The 20,255-nt window shown below is 38.3% G+C and overlaps 1 protein-coding gene across 1 annotated transcript in view; it reads left to right on the top strand.

Moving 5' to 3' along the window:
- FNDC1 (fibronectin type III domain containing 1) overlaps positions 1 to 20,255 on the top strand; it is a 377,977-nt gene that overhangs the window by 344,867 nt on the left and 12,855 nt on the right. The window contains exons 16-19 of the mRNA XM_073627992.1: positions 6,931 to 7,010; positions 9,296 to 9,325; positions 9,881 to 10,042; positions 14,165 to 14,281. Coding sequence (XP_073484093.1) covers positions 6,931 to 7,010; positions 9,296 to 9,325; positions 9,881 to 10,042; positions 14,165 to 14,281 — 389 coding nt within the window. The remainder of the gene's footprint in view (positions 1 to 6,930; positions 7,011 to 9,295; positions 9,326 to 9,880; positions 10,043 to 14,164; positions 14,282 to 20,255) is intronic.

The following is a 20,255-nucleotide window of genomic DNA, read 5'->3' as shown; positions in this document are numbered from 1 at the left end:
GTATCGGTATACAAAGGAACCAGATGGTAACCTGTAAAATTGCTACAGGCAAATGTGGATGCAGTGGGAAATTAGCTGATATCAAGTACTGGAGGGGTTAGTATACTGAAGAATCAGATGGTAACTTGTAAAATTGCTTTCTGCCTTTTCTGGGAAGTAACTTCTAGAGATGACATTTTTGTCTTACCTCATTGTCCCTACAGAAAGATGACAATGGTCACAGGGTACAACAAATGTAATGGACCTTCTCTGTAGCTGGACTTCACAGCTTTGCAGGTTAGGAAATTGTGCCCCATTTTTTCTTCCGTAATAAGTCCTAAAACATTCACATTGCTCTGAAATGTTATGGAGGGTGTAATCCGGAAATCATGGAATAATTTTAAAACTGTATAATTTTCTAGCATTTCCACTCAAAGTTACTAAAGCAACCAGATGCTTTTTCACTAGTCCTGCCACGTTGTATACTTTCCTAATGCAAAAAGAATGCAGACTGCTCTGGGCACAAAAAAAAGAGTAAGTGTCCCAGGCTGCAGTGAAATGAGTAATTTATGTATGATGTGAATACTCCTAATTTTGGCACTTAAAATGGAAAATATTGACTGTTATTAAGTCTTGATGCATTCAGAGTCAATATAACACATGATCTACTAATTAAATTGCAGCCTTGGTAAATGATTAAGGTTGCTTAGTGTGAGTTGGAGAGATTGAAGTGAAGCTGGTTTTACTCCAATTTATCTGTTACACTGTGCTGCAGTGTTCGCCAACATTTATGTTAGATCTTTCAGCAATTCAGGGTGAAAGTTGGGTCATGCGGTATGTTTTTGTTAAATGCCGTGTGACTCTATTTATGCTGTATTGAGTGTGAATTGAGCTTAGAACAGCTGTGAGCAGTAAGCACATCGACAAAAAAGAAATGGAGAGACACAAGGACAATCAGATTTTGAACATCTGTCCTTACTAAAAAAAGTAATTATCTAAATATTCTGGCAGCCTGTTACTGCTGTTCCTGGCCACAAGTCTAGCAACAGCAAAGGTTACCCACTACCCTCCATATTTGATAAGGAAAAAAAGATAACAAAAATTCCCCTGATTTGAAATAGCCAAGGGTTTTTGCAAACTTCCTTGAGTCCTGCCTGCTTTGATTTGTAATTATGTAAATCTTATACACAGGTTCCACTCCTCTAGCACCTCATGCAGCCACTTGCCACTAAAAGTGGGATGGCCTTGTTACTGCTGTAGTTATATAATCAGTCCCAACATGAAAGAAAAGCTAAAACTTATAGAGGATATCCCCAATCACTCTTAAAAGTAATTTCACCAAACACAATAATCCTCACCCACTAATAGAATTTTTTTTTGTCAACACATCTAGTGCAGATTACAGACGTACACACAGTTATATACATATAATTAGTATATTTATGGCTAAAGTAGGTAAAGAAGTACAACAAAGATAACGGTCAGTACTGTACGGTACTTTACTAACAGTAGTAGTAAAGCACTAATCATATAACATACAAATTAACCAAATTAACTGCATAGTTGTAGGAGCACAAAATAATTCAACCAAAAGCTTTACCCAACATCCTGGTACCTACAGAAAGGGGACCTTAGCTTGACTGAGGTTTACTCTTTTGTAGCATTATACAAAGTAATAACTGTTGCTTTTATTAAATTTTCTGTACCATCTCTAGCCATGTATGTACTGGTTATACACAGTTATGTACTATATGTAATTTGCACACGCTTGTGTTGTCAGAAACATTTCTTGCAATGTATGTAATAGCTAATATAGGCTTTTTATATTCTTTGCACTCATCACCCAGATGGAACATGTAATGGTTAGGAATTATTAAGATCAGTTTACATGACCTGAATGATAACTTCACTGAGCAGAGGATCAAAAGAAGCTGTTTAGTAGATTTGGGCTTTGCACCAATCTTAAACATATGTGCTTCAGAAACTTTTTATGAAAGCACTTATGAAATATTTAATTGCATTTCAACACATGACTGTGAGCCTTGATTATTTTACCATTCACTATGTAATCTTTTTAAAGATTGAGCAACTTCTCTCCAATTCTTTCTATGCATTCTTTAAAGATTTTGTAATTTTCCTTCTTGTTCTAGAGCCTTACCTTATTCCCTGCAATGATCTAGTTATGTGCATTTTTAACTAAATCCAAAACCACTTGAAAATACTGTTTCTAACACCATTAGCAAGAAACGCTGAGATTTAAACATATATGAATGCAATTTTGTATGCATTAGTACACCATGTGGGAGTATTTAAAGCTGAACTCCAGCTTTTGATATTTTTTAGATCTTTACATCAGCTTGGCCCAAACAAACTTTGTCCCTCACTAACATGGGAGGCCACTGGATCTGCAGGATAAACTGTATGTAACTGAGGCTACATACAGCATACCGCACTGTGTCCTGGGTTGGAGCCGAGACTTCCAGTCTCATACTTGGAACACTGTAGAGTCTATCTGATCAGCGCTCAGCCATTCAATAAAAGCAATAAATACAAAGCTTCCTCTGATTGGCTGAGTAAGAGGTTGTGACATCATCAGCCCACCTTTATGACTTTAATTAAAGGCAGTTTTGTATTATTGCTAGAATACATCAATTTCTCAGAAAGGCTGAGTTCCAATCAAGACTCTACTGTGTTTCAGGTATGAGACAGGAAGTCTCGGCTCCAACCCAGAACACAGTGTGGTATGCTGTATATAGCCTTAGCTACATACAGTTTATACTGCACATCCAGCAGCCTCACATGTTAGTGAGGGACATATTTAGTTTGTGCCAAGCTGGCCCAAATTAACTTCTGTATGTAAAATATATATAAATGCTGGAGTTCAGCTTTAAATATGTTAAAAAATATTTACAGTCAGGTCCATAAATATTGGGACATCGACACAATTCTAATCTTTTTGGTTCTATACACCACCACAATGGATTTGAAATGAAATGAACAAGATGTGCTTTAACTGCAGACTTTCAGCTTTAATTTGAGGGTATTTACATCCAAATCAGGTGACTGGTGTAGGAATTACAACAGTTTGTATATGTGCCTCCCACTTTTTAAGGGACCAAAGGTAATGGGCAGATTAACAATCATCCATCAAACTTTCACTTTTTAATACTTGGTTGCAAATCCTTTGCAGTCAATTACAGCCTGAAATCTGGAACGCATGTCCCAATATTTATGGACCTAACTGTAAATATAGAGAATGTGGCATACTTGATGAATATATTTTAAAACCCCCTGGTCTATATAATAATATTATTTTTAGTCATATTTCTGAAAACCTGGGGCTGTGTATGTTTTGCTGCACTGGGGTCTATAAGACCTGCTGTGCATCCAAGCGGCATGGAGTACAGTGATAGTTGTACTAATCCCGACATGTAAACAAACAGATTTGCTGAATGTAGAAGAAAGCCAGAAGGTTGCATTTGAGGCAAATTAATATTTAATTGCCTTAACCCTGGTTAAGTGTTTCCCCTGAGTTATTCTTTAAAATATGTCTTGCACCTTGCTTAGAGCCTTTATATTTTTGTTGCGGTCTATGTCCCCATGGACAAAATCACTATACATTGTCTTGTGTCAGCAGGAGAGGAGGGGAAGTGGGATAAAGTTTTCCATGGTTACAGACAGAAAAAAAAAATCAACACTATATGGAGTTCTAATTTACAGCCCAAGTCCAGGCATTTCTTCTGTTGGCAATTACAAGTCAAGTACAACATAATGTAAAATGAGCTTACCCGCTGAATTGCTACTGTTTTTAAAGAAAAGCCATGCTTGCACCACTGAAACAACTTGCAATCTGTCTGTCTGTAAATCTGGTTACTTCTCAATAGTGTAGCTCTGTTATGGCAATCAGTTTTGGTTGCTCTGCTGTCAGAATTTAGATCTGTACCTGGGCTCTCTGCTGCGTCTGGCAGTGACTTTTCCTGCTGTGCCACCTGAAACTTTGGGTAGCTCCTGATCTCTTGGTCAATCTTCATTGAGGCCCAATTGCTTGCTGAGCTCTGAACTCATTGCAACTCCCTTAAACTTACTATTTAAGCCATGCTTCTGTACTTCTTGTTTGCCAAATTGTTGTGCATATGCCAGTATCTTGTGTACTGACCCTTGGCTAAAAATTCATCAATATATGCAGAAAACAGTCAGCACTAGAGTTAATCACTTAGGCAGCTTGCAAGGAGGGTCAATATACAAAACCCAAGCAAATAACAAAAAAACTTGAAAATTGCAGTGCCAGTATACAAAGTACATTTAAAGCATGACAACTCGTATATAAAAAGTAAACCGTAAAAAAATAAAATGTACCAAAGTCCTCCAATAAGCAATGTACAATTTGTTTGGCAGTTGTGTATATTCCATAATCTTCCACCATCAAAAAACATGCATCAACATGTGTTTCCATCACCTCCACCGCTGCACACACACCAGCTCCTAAGCTGCACAAGGAAGCAGCAAATAGCACATGACACATAGAGAAGCTCCACAATATGAAATGGTGAACCTTTGTTATGTGACTCCTCTTCAGTAAGGGACCAATACTCCAGCTTTTTAATGATGTCTAGGAGGAACACTCACCAGATGGAGCCACAAACCGTAATATATAGTGCAGTATTTTATTCAAACAAAATATTTACAATCATCTAGTAAAACCACATAATTAGACTCATTATCACATTCAAGCAGAGTGTAATTACAACAGTGAAGGAAAGACACTCACTAAGATGGCCATCATTCCCAAAACTGAAAGCGGTGGCGTGATGTGTGATGGAGTATTGGACACTTATTGAAAAGGAGTGACAACACAAGTGTTCACCATTTCATATTGTGGAGCTACTCTATGTTTCATGCTATTTGCTGCTTCCTTGTGGAGCTAAGGAGCTGGTTATTGCGCAGGTATGGAGGTGGCGGAAACACGTGGTAATACATGTGTTTTGATGGTGGAAGATTATGGAATATATGCAACTGGCAAATAGATTGTTTCCTAAACAATGAAGGCAGTTTTAGAGTGGACTAATATTTGGTTTACTCTGCACTGTTTATTGGTGGACTACCACTTTGGTATACTTTATTATTATTACGAGTTGTCACAGTATACTTTGTATACTGGCACTGCAATTTTCAAGTTTTTTTTAAAAATTCATAAACAACTGCTCGTCACGGTCAACTTCAAACCTGATACCTTTGGTTGCTAACTTTGGCTTGCTCCAATACTGCTACTGCTACTTGTGTACCAAACCTGGCCAGTTTATAACCACAGACGTGATGTTTCAGGTAATGGACTCCATGATTGTGACACCTGCATTCTGCTGTGATGTAGCATAGGTACCCGCCTTGAAACCAGCAGCAAAGTCATATCAGGTGTCTGTGTTGCAACCTAAAAGGAGTGTTTAAAGTAAAAGGCACTTCTGCATACTTTTAAAACATTTGAAATATTTGATAATACCTTTAGCAAGAAGAGTATAATACTTTGGTAAGTATTAGATCAAAATTAAAGTGTAAGTCCAGCCAAATCTTTTTTTCTCACTTTTGTAGTTGGGAAGGGTTAGGATCCTATTTGCTATTCCGGACTTCGTTAAATTTAACCTCACTTTCTGTCCTTCTGGAAACTCTTCACCTGGCAGGAAACATAAGGAATTCTCTGTCAGCAACACAGCCAGTAAAAAAATGCTTTTCTTTTGTAGAATAGGAAAGACTAGAACCTTTGTCAGATTTGTATTTCTGTCTGTATCTCTGTTGCATTTCCCCCTCACTTCCTGTGCGATGAAATTATTGTCAGCAGGACAGGACGTGAGGGTGAGGGTAAACTACCCATTAGTAGTTCTAATCCTTTTCCACATATATATATATATATATATATATATATATATATAATATATGTTACATATATATATATATATATATATATATATATATATATATATATATATATATATATATATATATATATATATAATATTTTTTTGGTAGGACATACACGTTAATATTAATGTTTTAAATTTCTATAGATAAGATTTTTCTGGTTTATACCTGAAATGATTTCTATATTATTAATTGATTAGTAGAGAAAATATTCAGTTAATTATCATTGTGTACCAATAAATAATCATTAAATGAGATCTATGTTGTCCATTAACATTTTAAACATGTAACTGTAACTATTTTTGCTTTGCCTCTTGGCCCTTTTTCCTGTATCCATATATATCCATATATATTAAAGTATAATTTAACAAAAATAGATAAAAAATAGATAAATACATATTAACTGAATATGGTTGTTGTTTTTTTGTGTCAAGGATTTTGTAATATTGACTGGCCATTCTTGTTTTAAACACACCTCTGCTAGTCAGTATAGTCACTATGTTACTTACAAGTTCAGATATTTTGTTACCTGGGTCATCTCACTGGTCAGGTGGAGGAATGTCATAGAAAGCTGCATTGCTTAAACAGGAAATATGTACTTTATGTCTGGCCGTATGGTGTGAAAAATATGTGTAAATTACAAAATTGTCTGTACAGAGTTGCAAATGCTTTGACAGTGCAAATAATACACATATATTTATTTCAACTGTGTATTTAGCTGTTTGACTGGAGTGACACTTTAATACTAAAACTACTTCATGGCAGATAAAGCTAAGCAGCTCTAAATGCTGATGGTCACAGAGCTGTTTAGCAGGAAAAAAAATTGGAAACTCTTTTGAAATTTCCGAGGGATAAGTTATATCTTCTGTTTTTCTTTAATAATACATGTTTTCTAATTTTTGTTTGCAATAAAGCCTTTTTGTACAGAACAGCTGGCAATTATACTCTGCATTACAGCATGCAGTGTACTCCATCAAAACAAATGACTTTCTCACAATAAACTGTACAAACATATTAAAATGTCCTTCTTTTTATTTTAAGATATTATTTCAAAATCCAAGCAAAGAATCCACATGGTTTTGGACCAATGAGCCCCTCGGTGACATTTGTAACAGAATCAGGTATGATCACAGTTAATTATAGCATTTTTGTTATACTTGACAGAGATTCCTATATTACTTTGTCCAATTAGAGTTCATTTTTCAATATTGGGAGTGTGTATTTAACTGAAAATGCATTCTAAGTTGAGTACAGTATTTTATTTTGCTAAAAATTTACATACATATTTTGTCAAAAATACTCTTGAAGTTAATGTAATAATTTGTTTGTGTGGACAATTAAAAAAAACCCAGGTATTTACCCTTTAAAGGTACTTTCCAATTTTCATGTATAGATTCTGCTAATCTACTCACAACTTTTTTCTCCTTAGAAAACTGTCAAACAAATAAGTGAGGCTAAGGGGTTGATTTACTAAAACCGGAGAGTGCAAAATCTGGTGCAGCTCTGTATAGAAACCAACCAGCTTCCAGATTTTATTGTCAAAGCTTAATTTGACAAAGCTGAAGTTAGAAGCTGATTGGCTACCATGCACGGCTACACCAGTTTTTGTACCTTTCTGTTTTTGTAAAACAACCCCTAAGTATTGGATTATAGTTACTTTTGTTATTAAAGAGGACCTTCATTCATGAATTTGATGTCATCTCCTCTGACACCTCCCCTTTCTTTTTTACACAATTCAAAAAGAATTAAACAAAAAATACTTTATTTTTTCTTTTTACACTTTTCACTTTCCTAGCAAAATATGATGTATCCAGTGTGATATATGAGCATATATCACACATGCAAAGACACACTGTGGATCTCTGCAACATCTAAACTCATGGTGTATTTGCGCATGCACAAAATCCTGTGACCCCCCCCCCTGTACATAAGCACAAAGCAGCAGGTCTCTGCCAGTCTAGGGGACCTATCAGAGACCCACAGGGGGATAGGGGTTAGGATTAGCAGGTTAGGATTACATAGTTAAATTTCATGGATTATCTTAATTGCTAAATGTTAGTGTTAGTTGGGAAGTTAGGTTGTGGCTAACTGAAACCATTTTTTAATTTTATATAGGGTTATAACCAACCGATGGATTCATACGTGATGGCGTGTGACCGGACTAAAATAAGGAAGTTCATAGCCAGTAGCCAATAGCTGCCCTAGCGTCGGTTTTAGTCCATCAGACTAGCATACAGACGAGCGGATTTTTCGACCGGACTCGAGTCTGTCGGAAAGATTTGAAACATGTTTTATTTCTAGGTCCGTCGGACTTTTGGGGAGAAAAAAGTCCGCTGGAGCCCACACGCGATCGAATTGTCCGACGGAGTCTGGTCTGCCGGAAGGTCCGCTCGTGTGTACGCGGTATTAGACTAATGAGGATCAGTCCATTTTTGGAACAAGCAAGGTCCATTATCCTTGAAACAAGCTGCCATAACTTTCAGGAGCCATATAACTTAATGCAGCCTTCACCGTGCAAGGATCTTTGCAGCCATCTCTTAGTTGTCTGCACAAAGACTGTGGACAATCTAAACAGAGGGAAAAAAAAGCACATACCCTAGCACAATAAACCTCTTTATCAATCGAAAATAAAAATGATACATTTATACAATCACATGCTCCAGGAATGTCATCATGCTCATCAAACATAATGATGTGATAAAAGTGATAAGATGTAAGAATCCAACCCATTTAGGCATTACTGAATGTCATTCATTCCACTTTATATCTTCACCCTGTGCCGATATACTAATATACTACAAGAGAGAAAGGAGAGTAGGGGGCTGGCTGCACTAGCGGCATGTATCTAACAAACGCCGAGGGGGGGGGGGTTATGGAAGAAGACTGGCTGTCACTCAGCGTGCACCCGGAGAAAGTATGTGGATTGTCGTGGATATGATGCATCAGGGGGCATGGCCTCCTTTTTCAATCATCAGATGTAAGTAAATAATAATGAAGCATGTTAAAAAAGTGAAAATAGCAAAAATGGAGAACAGGGCCTGGCAAAGCCCCAACAAAAAAGCCTAAATTTCACCTTTCCTACTGACTGATACGATTTGCCAAATGAATAAAATCTCCTAAATCCCACCAATTTTCCTTATTCTTACCACTGACATCAGATGCATTTTTGCAGCATAACTTCTATTAATAGGCAATTTGGAAGAGCTAATGACAATTATGTGCAAGTGTTGACCATTTTCCTGTCTGGGAAGAAGATGATGCAAGCTTATGGAACACAAAATTATTAGCTCAATGTTTTAGGTACTTGAAATGGAAAATGGGAGATAGAATGCACTTAGCAGCCATGCAAAAAAAATATTTTGTTATGATTACTCATCCTTTTTTATTTTCTACTTCCCCCCTACAGATAATCCATTGCTCATTGTAAGACCCCCAGGTAAGTTTTATGCATGAATTAACAAAGGTAATGCCCAGTGACTATAACAACTTGGTATTTGAATACTGTACATGCCATAAAATACAGACACAGCTGGTGTTGAAATCCCTAAAATGGCCAGTAGTAATTAGCTATATTAAAGTGGACCTTTTCTTTAATATTGAAGACATTTCACCACTCATCCAAGTAACTTCTTTAGCTCTAATGAGTGTCAGGAACAAACCATAGTAATTTTGAAAATTCTAGCTGCCTGTCTTTTATGCTAACTCTCTAAGCACCTGTATTTTCCAAGTCACTGATGAAAAACATGCATGCAGATCAGAAAAGTTAGAGAACTGTACTATCACCTTCTTTGAATCAGGATCAGTGACCTAAGGTATTCAATCAAAAGGTTCAAAATAACAGACAGGCAAACTGCATTTTCAGAAGGAGAGGTCTACAACGCAATAATTCAGGTTCCTCTGAAGATAGATTTCCTTTAAGTGGCATGTGTAATTTAATTGTGACAACCAGAATATCATGACAATGTAATTTTTCTTTTGATGTATCTTGAAGGTGGTGAACCCATTTGGATCCCTTATGCATTCAAACATGACTCAAGTTATAGCGGCTGTCATGGAAAGCAATATGTCAAACGCACATGGTACCGAAAGTTTGTTGGGGTCATGCTTTGCAATTCTTTGCGATATAAGATTTTTCTCAGTGAAAATCTAAGAGGTAAGATTGTTTCTATGTAAAAAGGTTTATTTTCATTATTAAAAGAGAAGTATGTTTTGTTTTTTTTCAGAATCATACTTACCTAGGTGGATGCAGCATTGATCTGATGCTGCATCTGTCCCCCGCTGGCTCTAAAACTGAGACCCGAACGATCAAACACCGCCGATCGCTCGGTTCTCAGGGCTTCCTGAGCAGAGAGCTGGTGACTGACATTCACCAGCTCTTTGCTCTGCCTCACCTCGCTCACTGGAGAGCTGGGCTGTGGAGGGGGCTGGAGCGGCCGGCTCAGGCTCTCGGCGGCTCACTGAGAGGCTGAGCCGGTTGCTGGTCCAGAACATGAACTTCATTGTCGTAATCTTGCCCCAGCCTGGCCTGACTCTGTGATGTCTGCTGAAAATGGGTCACAGGAGTGCAGAATGAACTGCACTCCTGTGATCTACAGGAGAAGTACAGCCAAACGAGCCTTGGCTATTCTTGTCCTTTAATGGAAATAAATGCCACACTTTGCTACAATTTTTGTGAGTAATGGTCTAAAGATAAACTTTAGACAGGTAAAAATGAATGCATCTCTGTGATCTTTAATAAATCATTAACGTGATATTAAAGTCTTGTTTTTTTGTTTAAAAATAACAAACATTTTATACTTACCTGCTCTGTGCAGTGGTGTTGCACAGAGCAGCTCAGATCCTTCTCTTCTACGGACCCCCGCTGGTGCTCCTGGACCCTTTTTCCTGCCCATTGCATAGAATGCATTATGATAAATGCCTTTAGAACCATTAAACATATTTCTAAATGCAAATCACCTATATATGACTTGGTATCTGTCTCTTTCAATCCCCTGTACTGTACACTCAGGTTGGAAGAATACTGAAAAGTCAACCACATGGGTGCTCTACATGCAAATCAGAGAGCACACAAGGTCAATTAACCCTGAAAACCACATCACCAATAAACCTACAATAGGTGTCTCAACTCCAAAGCCATAAGAAAAAACAAATTATATATTGTATAGGTAACCTAACAATAAACAAACTGACCCAAATATAGAAAAAAAAATGTATACATTTTTATTTTATCAAATTATGAAAATTATGTAAAAACGTTCATTCCCCAGGGACCTGGGCTAGTTAAATTTTACATACATAACTGTGAGTGCTGGAGGTTACGCATTTATAGCTGTGCACAAGGTATTCTGTAATGTTTGTCAGCGTGCACATTTATGATGTAGCTGTGGCTCATGTGCACCACCACAACAGGCATATTTTTACTCTCATAATATATAACCTTCCCAAAGGGCAAACATGTCAGATTATTATACTGCACAACCCAACATTTATACTGTATATTGAATGCAATACTGGCAATACTGTGCTTACATGTACAGTAGAATCCATACACAATGTTAAATAATATTATATAGCCCTAGTTACAGCTACGCAATTGGCATAGTGTGGTGGATGGTACGCAGCTGCATATATATGCACAACTGCTGCAATAACTAAGGGTTCAGTAACAAACGGGAGTGCAGTTGAGCGAGAATGCATGTGGATGCATAACCACAATAGTTGGAGATCCACTCTGATATCAAAATGGGTAAGTAAGCTTTCCACATCTACTATGGTTCCTCTTGTTGGAATCCTCAAATGAAACAGACAACCTTCAGTCAGAAAAGATGAAAACAAATATATCCTGACTGCTGATGGAAATTAGATCAAACTGGACAAAGCTCAATTGGGGACCAGCTCTATAACTCCAACTAACTTGAAGATTAAATTATGATGTACTATGCATGAGTGATATGTCTGTATATTCTCCTTGTGTGATGTTGAAACCCAATAATCTGTTGAATCTCAGTAATAAACAATCCACCACTGAATGCATGAAATGATGATATTGGTCACAGCATTACAGTTCCATAAGGACTTGATCCTCTCACATAACAATAAAAGTTCAGCAGACAACGCTAAAACAGTCATAGTCATATAACTAGGATAAGTGAATGAAAGGCGCTTCTGGATAACAGCATAAGGCCAGAGAAAATGTCCCCATCTCAAAAATGAATGTAAATCGGGCTTATGGATGTTGATTCAAATCACTAGGGCAGCACTTCAAGAGGGAAGCAAGAAACTCTTGGAAAGTGAAACAGAAAGAAGGCCCCTCTAAGTGCAGAAACATGAAGAGCCTGTTTTACTCTTACTGCTAGTAAGTGTTTTTAGCCCTTTGGCTATTAAAGATTTTTATGTTTCTCCACTTAGCGGCACCTTCTTTTTGTTTCATAGTCATAGAACTACAAATCATGCTATAACCGTGGTTTTGTGTCCCAAAGCAACCAGGTGACAAACTCAAATGAGAATGTTGCAATATGTCTGTGCTTTGTGACTTACAAAGTTGCAAGGTGGTCAAAGCCAATACTGCATATGTGTGATATGAAATCACCTCTGTCATTGACTGTATACACTTCTATAGCGAGTATCATACTTATAGCCCTTACTGGCACCTCAATATCCATCATGATGCTAGTAGTAACAGTAGTAGTTTAATAGGTTCATTGCAGATAGTCCCAGGATAAGCAGTCAGGGTACTGCAAAAGAGTGGCTGAATTGGCAGTGTGTGTTGAAATATACACTCCTTTGATATAATCTCCTATGTGGCGTACTTCTCTATCACACGCGGCTATCAATGGAAGCATCCATCAGAAGTCTCCTCTGTGTGTTTGTCAAAAATTGGTGGGCACCATAGGGTGAAATGGAAGTCCAGGTCCCCAGGATTCTCTACTGTCCAGTTTCACAGGAAGCATAAGCTGCTTCTGGGAAAGTGGCAACACGACGTTTACTGTGTGCACTTAATTGAAATCTTAGACAGGCCATAGATGATGCTTTTTTTTTTTTTATTCAACCAGTGGGTTTTTCTCTGGCAACTCTTATGCCCCTTACACACGGTCGGATTTTCCGACGGAAAATGTGTGATAGGACCTTGTTGTCTGACCGTGTGTAGGCTCCATCACACATTTTCCATCAGAATTTCCGACACACAAAGTTTGAGAGCTTGCTATAAAATTTTCCGACAACAAAATCCGGAAATTCCGATCATGTGTACACAAATCCGATGGACAAAGTGCCTCGCATGCTCAGAATAAATTAAGAGACGAAAGCTATTGGCTACTGCCCCGTTTATAGTCCCGACGTACGTGTTTTATGTTACCACGTTCAGAATGATCGGATTTTCTGACAACTTTGTGTGACCGTGTGTATGCAAGACAAGTTTGAGCCAACACCTGTCGGAAAAAATCCATGGATTTTGTTGTTGGAATGTCCGATCAATGTCCGACCGTGTGTACGGGGCATAACAGTGACATTTTCTGCAATGTATTATCTGGTTGTGGGAATAGGATGAGATATAACATTTGCATATTCTATACAAATATGCATACAAATATATATTCCATAAAAATAAAGCAGATACTATTTCTACACTTACATATCACAATATTATTTTACAGCATTCTAATTATTCTGATTGCCTCAAACTGGAGCAAATTATTATAGTATGTGTTATGTAAAATCGTGAATGTAAAAGAGATATGTGATACAAAAGGTGTTTGAACTAATTTGCATCTGATCAACATGATCCTTTTTTCCTATAGAGAAAAATACTGTGGTAATTAATAATTTATAATTCCATAGCATTATACTCCCCAGAGACCTATGTACTTTATCTGGTATTAGGGCAGATGATAGGGCAGCCATCTTGGGCACCCTCAGTAGAATAATCGTGCTAAGGCCAAATTTAGAAATCAACAAATTAACTTACTGGAATGTCTTTGAAAACTGGTGCACCTAGAGGAAACCCATGCAAGCTTCATGCAGATAGTGACCTACTTGAAACAAGGACCCCAAAGCAGTAATGCTAACCACTATGAGACATATATACATACCTACATCAATCAAGCATGTGGTCACTCTCTGCTGATATGCACTTTGTGTTTACTTTCTCATTCCCCTTCGTTTGCTTCTGTTGTTTGCTCTCTCATTAATATCAGTTGTGTCTATTTATCACCAGCTGACCTATAAACATCCCAATCATCACCAATACTGTAATCATAATATTTCTTTTCTTTTCAAGACACATTTTACAGTATAGGTGACAGTTGGGGGAGAGGAGAGGATCATTGTCAGTTTGTGGATTCCTATATGGAAGGAAGAACAGATTCTCTCTCTGAATTCCTGCCTTCGATTAAAGGTGAGTGACACCACAGTCCACTTTACAGCTATAAATTTCCAAATAAGTGACATATAAAAAAGGGATTTATTTGTCAGCACATGTCACACAAAGGTCCTGGAAAAAAAATATAAAAAGATATAATTTTATTAAAACATGAGCTATAGCACATCATGGGTAAAAAGTGTTAAAATTCAGATATTAGAGACATTTCTTCCATTTTATTCAGTAGCCAATAAATTTCATACATTACTCAAACACATAAAGCAACATCCAGCAGTCTCCATGTTTCATGGAATCCCTTTGCTTAATCAGAACCATGATGTCAGTATATAGTATAGTGATTTGATAAGTACAGGTATCCAGAAACCACGTTTCCAAGTGGCCAAGTATGTCTGAAATAACATATATATATAACAACATATACTGTAGGCATAGAAGGTGACCATACCTATAATAGTACATTGAAAGTTATTTAAACCTATGCTCAAATATCATTACATATGCATCAATAAAAGCAAGCTGTGGCATTCACTACTAAGAAGAAGAAGGTCCAGCAAAAAGTCCATATATCTGAACAGAGTTAAAACAAAAAATTGGCCACAGGAAAATTCTAATCATTCCCTGGGAACCCAAAAAAGAAACAGAAACCCGATGCCAAGAGATCAAAGGAGAAAATGAAGAAACGTTTAAAATATAGCACAAACTATAGTACAAACAACATATAAACATATTATATAATAATATTTAAAGTCACCTCCTCAGGGATTAGGGTGAATCCTATTAAGGGCCAAAAAAGAAGGCCATCTGTTTTATACCTATGACTAAAGGCAAAATGCTTCCTTATGGATGTCTCTAAATTTCCACTTTAAATAGTATAAGCATTGTTGTATATATGTTTCCACAAGGGGCATGTTGTTTTGTCCACATAGTAGGCACCACACGGACACGTAAGGAGATATATCACACCAATAGTTTGACAGTTTTTGCAATTTCTTGGGCTACATTGATGTACTTCTGGAAGTATTTTTGTTAGTACAGATGGATTTGCAGTGAGCATATGTCCCACATTTGAATGTGCCATGCAGTAACCAATTACATGGGTCTTTTTTGGTAGTCGGTGTAAAATGACTAGGTGCTAGATGGTCATCTAAAATACAAGTACTAAATGGTGCGTTGTTCTTTTAAATTAATATGACAATCAACTCTGAATTGGTTAAACAAAAAAGGTTGCATATGAAAAGCAATAAAGTGAAAATGCAAAATGTTGTGCTGTTCCTTTAAATTAAATCAACCGTGATATTCAACTGTAAATGCATCAAATAATATACAGTTCCATATCAAATTGCAATAAAGTGCAAGTGCTGAAATACTGTGCAAAGTCCAATATATACAATGAATAAAAATAAAGTCCACTGAAAAGGTGCCAATAAAGATAAAGTGCTGAGTGCGCCACAAAACAATAACACTTCAAAGGTGCTCCAATGTGGCATAAGGTGCTTCTAATTATAAGCAGATGGCCTCTTACCAAAGTATGTTGATCTCGGTAACAGAGATCAAAGACAGCCTGGCCAAGGCAATAGTTTCACAGAAAGGATGTCTCAATATAGTGATGCTGATTGAATCCACTTACAAGGATAACATGTATAAAAAAGGGAGAAGCCTCATAGCGTGAATCCATTAATATATTTATTAAAATATCAGCAGAATTGCACTTACATTGAGGCAAAGAAACCAAGCATAAAAACAAGCTAGCCCTGGTGTCACCCATCCAACCATCCACGTCACACGTGGTCTTCAACCAGCTGAAATTATTTTTGGTTTTGATTTTATTTGCTAAATGGTCATGGATGGAAGGACCTTTTTTAAAAAAACAATGCTAGATCTTTTGTCAATACTTGTGAAAACATATGTTGTTTTCTAAAAGATTCCAATGTTTTACCAGGATTTCATGAAAGGCAGGACTTTTGATTACTAAATTTCTTAATAATTCATGTCTTCTCCAATTCACTTTATGTTTTTTTTTAATATAGTAGCAAATCTGGGGCTATTTGTAGCGCAACTATACGCATGTCTAAGAGTGTATTTACTATAGCCTCAGGCTAACAAACATGTCTGTAACTTTTTTGCTTTCATTTCAAAATCATTGTCTTTATAACAGTTGCATTTGTATCAGTTTTAAGTCTATGCATTTCATTATATTATTATTATTATTATTCAGGATTTATATAGCGCCAACAGTTTACGCAGCGCTTTACAATATAAAAGGGAGACAATGCAGTTATAATACAATACAATACAATACAATACAATAGGATTAAGAGGGCCCTGCTCAGAAGAGCTTACAATCTAATAGGGTGGGGCAGGTGGTACAAAAGGTTGTAACTGTGGGGAATGAGCTGGTGGAAGTGGTAGGAGATTAGTTGGAGACGTGATAGGCTTTCCTGAAGAGATGAGTTTTCAGGGATTGCCTGAAGGTAGCAAGAGTAGGGGATAGCCGGATAGATGGAGGTAGCGAGTTCCAGAGGATGGGAGAGGCTCTGGAGAAATCCTGGAGACGAGCATGGGAGGAGGAGATGAGAGAGCTTGAAAGCAGGAGGTCTTGTATTAACACCTAATACAAATATTATAGATGAACTTAGGTGCACATTCCAACATATCCTTAGAGCACTATTACACCAGAGCACATGCATAACATTTACAGTGCGTTCACCAATGAAAGAGAAAAGAGTCCAGAGAAAGTGTACATTATTTACAAAATCAGTAGAGAATGTTCATTTAGCAAATTGATTAATTTAAAATTTTTTTCCTGGGTGTACCCAAGCATGTGGGGGGATTTAAAAAAAAGACAGCATCTTTAGCATATTTGGATTACTAAACTTAGTGAATATGTACTACTGTACTCCTTTAGCCTCTCACCTCCAATAAACTAGTGGAGTTTAACTTAGAGGGCTTTGATACCTTTCTTGATCACTCCTGTTCTTGCTCCCTTCGGCATGCTGAGGTCTTCTTCCAAATCTTTCCTGTCTGGCCCTGTTTCTCTTATCCAAACAGAAAGTGATGGGAAATCAATGAGCATGCAAACAAAAATATATTTTTGTAGCCCAAAGTGCAAAATAATATTCTTACTTTATTAACCACTTGCTTACTGGGCACTTAAACCCCCTGCTATCCAAACTAATTTTCAGCTTTCAGCACTGACGCACTTTGAATGACAATTGTGCGGTCATACAACACTATACCCAAATGAAATTTTTATCATTTTTTCCCCACAAATAGAGCTTTCTTTTGATGGTATTTGATCACCTCTGCGGTTTTTATTTTTTGTTAAAAAAAATGTAAAAAGACTGAGTTTTTTAAAAAAAATATATTTTTTTATATTTTGTTATAAAAAAAATTAAAACAGGTAATTTTTCTCCTTCATTGATGTACGTTGATGAGGCGGCACTGATGGGCACTGATAGGCGGCAGTGATGGGCACTGATGGGTGGCAGTGATGGGCACTGATGGGTGGGCACTGATCAGTTACACTTATAGGCAGCACTGCTAGGTGGCACTGATTGGCACTATTGGTGGGCATTGATAGGTGGCACTTGTGGGCACTGTTAGGTGGCACTTGTGGGCACTGTTAGGTGGCACTGTTAGCTGGCAAAGATGGGGCAGATGTGCCTCTTCCACTTCGGGACCTTTGTCCATCTCATCTGAGCCAGTGATCGGCTTTTTTTTCTACTCACGCTATCAGCGTGAGTAGAAAAAAAAAACGATTACCGATCTTTTGTTTACATCATGTGATCAGCTGTCATTGGCTGACAGCTGATCACATGGTAAGGGGCCGGGACCGGCCCCTTACTCGGATCGGTGATCAGCCGAGTCTCAGTGACTCGGTGATCACAGCGCGCTCGGCGTGCGCCCTGAGGGGCACGCGCAGGGGGCGTGCACAGGGGAGGTCGTCATATGATGGCCTCCCGGGAATTCAGGTCCACGCAGCCATAGCGCGGATGTCAAGTGGTTAAAATAGCCAGAAGGATCAGGTTCTATTTTTGACATAATTTACCCCACACCCAGCGCTTTATCAAAAAGAAAAACTGTGAGAAAGTGATGTGCCTAGTAGGGATGAGCCCGATGTTCGAGTCGAACGTAAGTTTGACTCGAACATCGCGTGTTCGCACGTTCACTGAACGGCGAACAATATGCAGCATTCCTGGTAAATTCGAAAGCCGCAAAACGCTGTTAAAGTCTATGGGACACTAACATGAAAAACCAAAAGTGCTCATTTTAAAGGCTTATTTGCAAGTTATTGCCATAAAAAGTATTTGGGGACCCGAGTCCTGCTCCAGGGGACATGTATCAATGCAAAGAAAAGTTTTAAAAACGGACGTTTTTTCGGGAGTGATTTTAATAATACTTAAAGTAAAGCAATAAAAATGAAATTCCAAAACCGCTTCAATTCAGGGCACTTATACACCTTCCTGCCCAGACCAATTTTCAGCTTTCAGCACTGTCGCACTTTGAATGACAATTGCACGGTCATGCTACACTGTACCCAAACTAAATTTTTATCAATTTGTTCCCACAAATAGGGCTTTCTTTTGGTGGTATTTGATCACCTCTGGGATTTTTATTTTCTACTAAACAAATAAAAAAAAGACTGAAAATTTTGAAAAAAAACATTGTAACGTTTCTGTTTCAAAACTTTTTAATTAAGTAAGTTTTCGCCTTCCCTGATGGGCACTGATGGGGATGCACTGACGGGCACTGACAAGGTGGCACTGATGGGCAGCGATGAGGTGGCACCAATGAGGTGGCACTGATGAGGTGGCACTGATGGGCACTGATGATGGGCACTAATATGCGGCACTGATGGGTACACATAGGTGGCACTGATGGGCACTGAAAGGTGGCACTGATGGACACTGATAGGCGGCAAGGATGGGCACTGATAGGCGGCATGGATTGGCATAGATGGGCACTGATAGTTGACACTGATGTACATTAATGGATGGTACTGATGGATGCCAATCAGTGCCAAACAATAATGCCTGCCAATCAGTAATGCCCATTGTGGGCACTGATTGGCATCCATTGTGGGCACTGATTGGCATCCCTAGTGGTGACTAGTGGTTGGCATCCCTGGTGGTCCTGGTGGCGTCCCTGGTGGTCCAGCATGGGCATCCTTGGGGGGGCTGCACTGATAATCAATCAGCACAGACCCCCCTGTCAGAAGAGCAGCTGATCGGCTCTCCTCTACTCGCGTCTGACAGATGCGAGTGAGGAAAAGCCGATCAGTGGCTCTTCCTGTTTACATCGTGATCAGCCAGGATTGGATGAGGCTGATCACATGGTAAACAGTCTCTGTCAGAGACTCTTTACCTAGATCGGAGTTGCGGTGTGTCAGACTGACACACCGCAACAATGATCGCTGTGATGATCAGTGGCTTGATATCCTGGCGAAGACATATGACGTCCAGTCAGGATATCGCAACCACTTTGCAGACTTCATATTGCTATATGATGGGTGGTAAGTGGTTAAATATCGTGCCTGGCGGGGTCTCCTCAGTATGGCTGTAAAGTAGTGCATCTTTCCCATGTTTATAACAGTACCACAGCAAAATGAAATTTCTAAAGGGAAGATGTAATTTAAAACTGCTCGCGGCTGTAATGTATTGTTGGATCCCAGCAATAAAGATAAAAATCATTGAAAAAAACGGTATGGGTTCCCCCTAGTCCATTACCAGGCTTTTTGGGTCTGGTATGGATATTAAGGGGAACCCCGCACCCAAGTTAAAAAAAAAAATTGCGTGGGGCCCCCCAAAATCCATACCAGGCCCTTCAGGTCTGGTATGGATATTAAGGGGAACCCTGCGCTAAAATAAAAAAATGGCATAGGATTTCCCCCAAAATCCATACCAGAACCTCATCCAAGCGTGCAACCTGGCGAGAGAGCGCCCCCCCCTTCTGAACCATACCAGGCCACATGCCCTCAACATGGGTAGGA

Source organism: Aquarana catesbeiana, linkage group LG04 (assembly GCF_042186555.1).
Source record: "Aquarana catesbeiana isolate 2022-GZ linkage group LG04, ASM4218655v1, whole genome shotgun sequence".
NCBI classification, from domain to species: Eukaryota; Metazoa; Chordata; class Amphibia; order Anura; family Ranidae; genus Aquarana; species Aquarana catesbeiana.
This window is presented reverse-complemented; position numbering and strand designations above follow the sequence as displayed.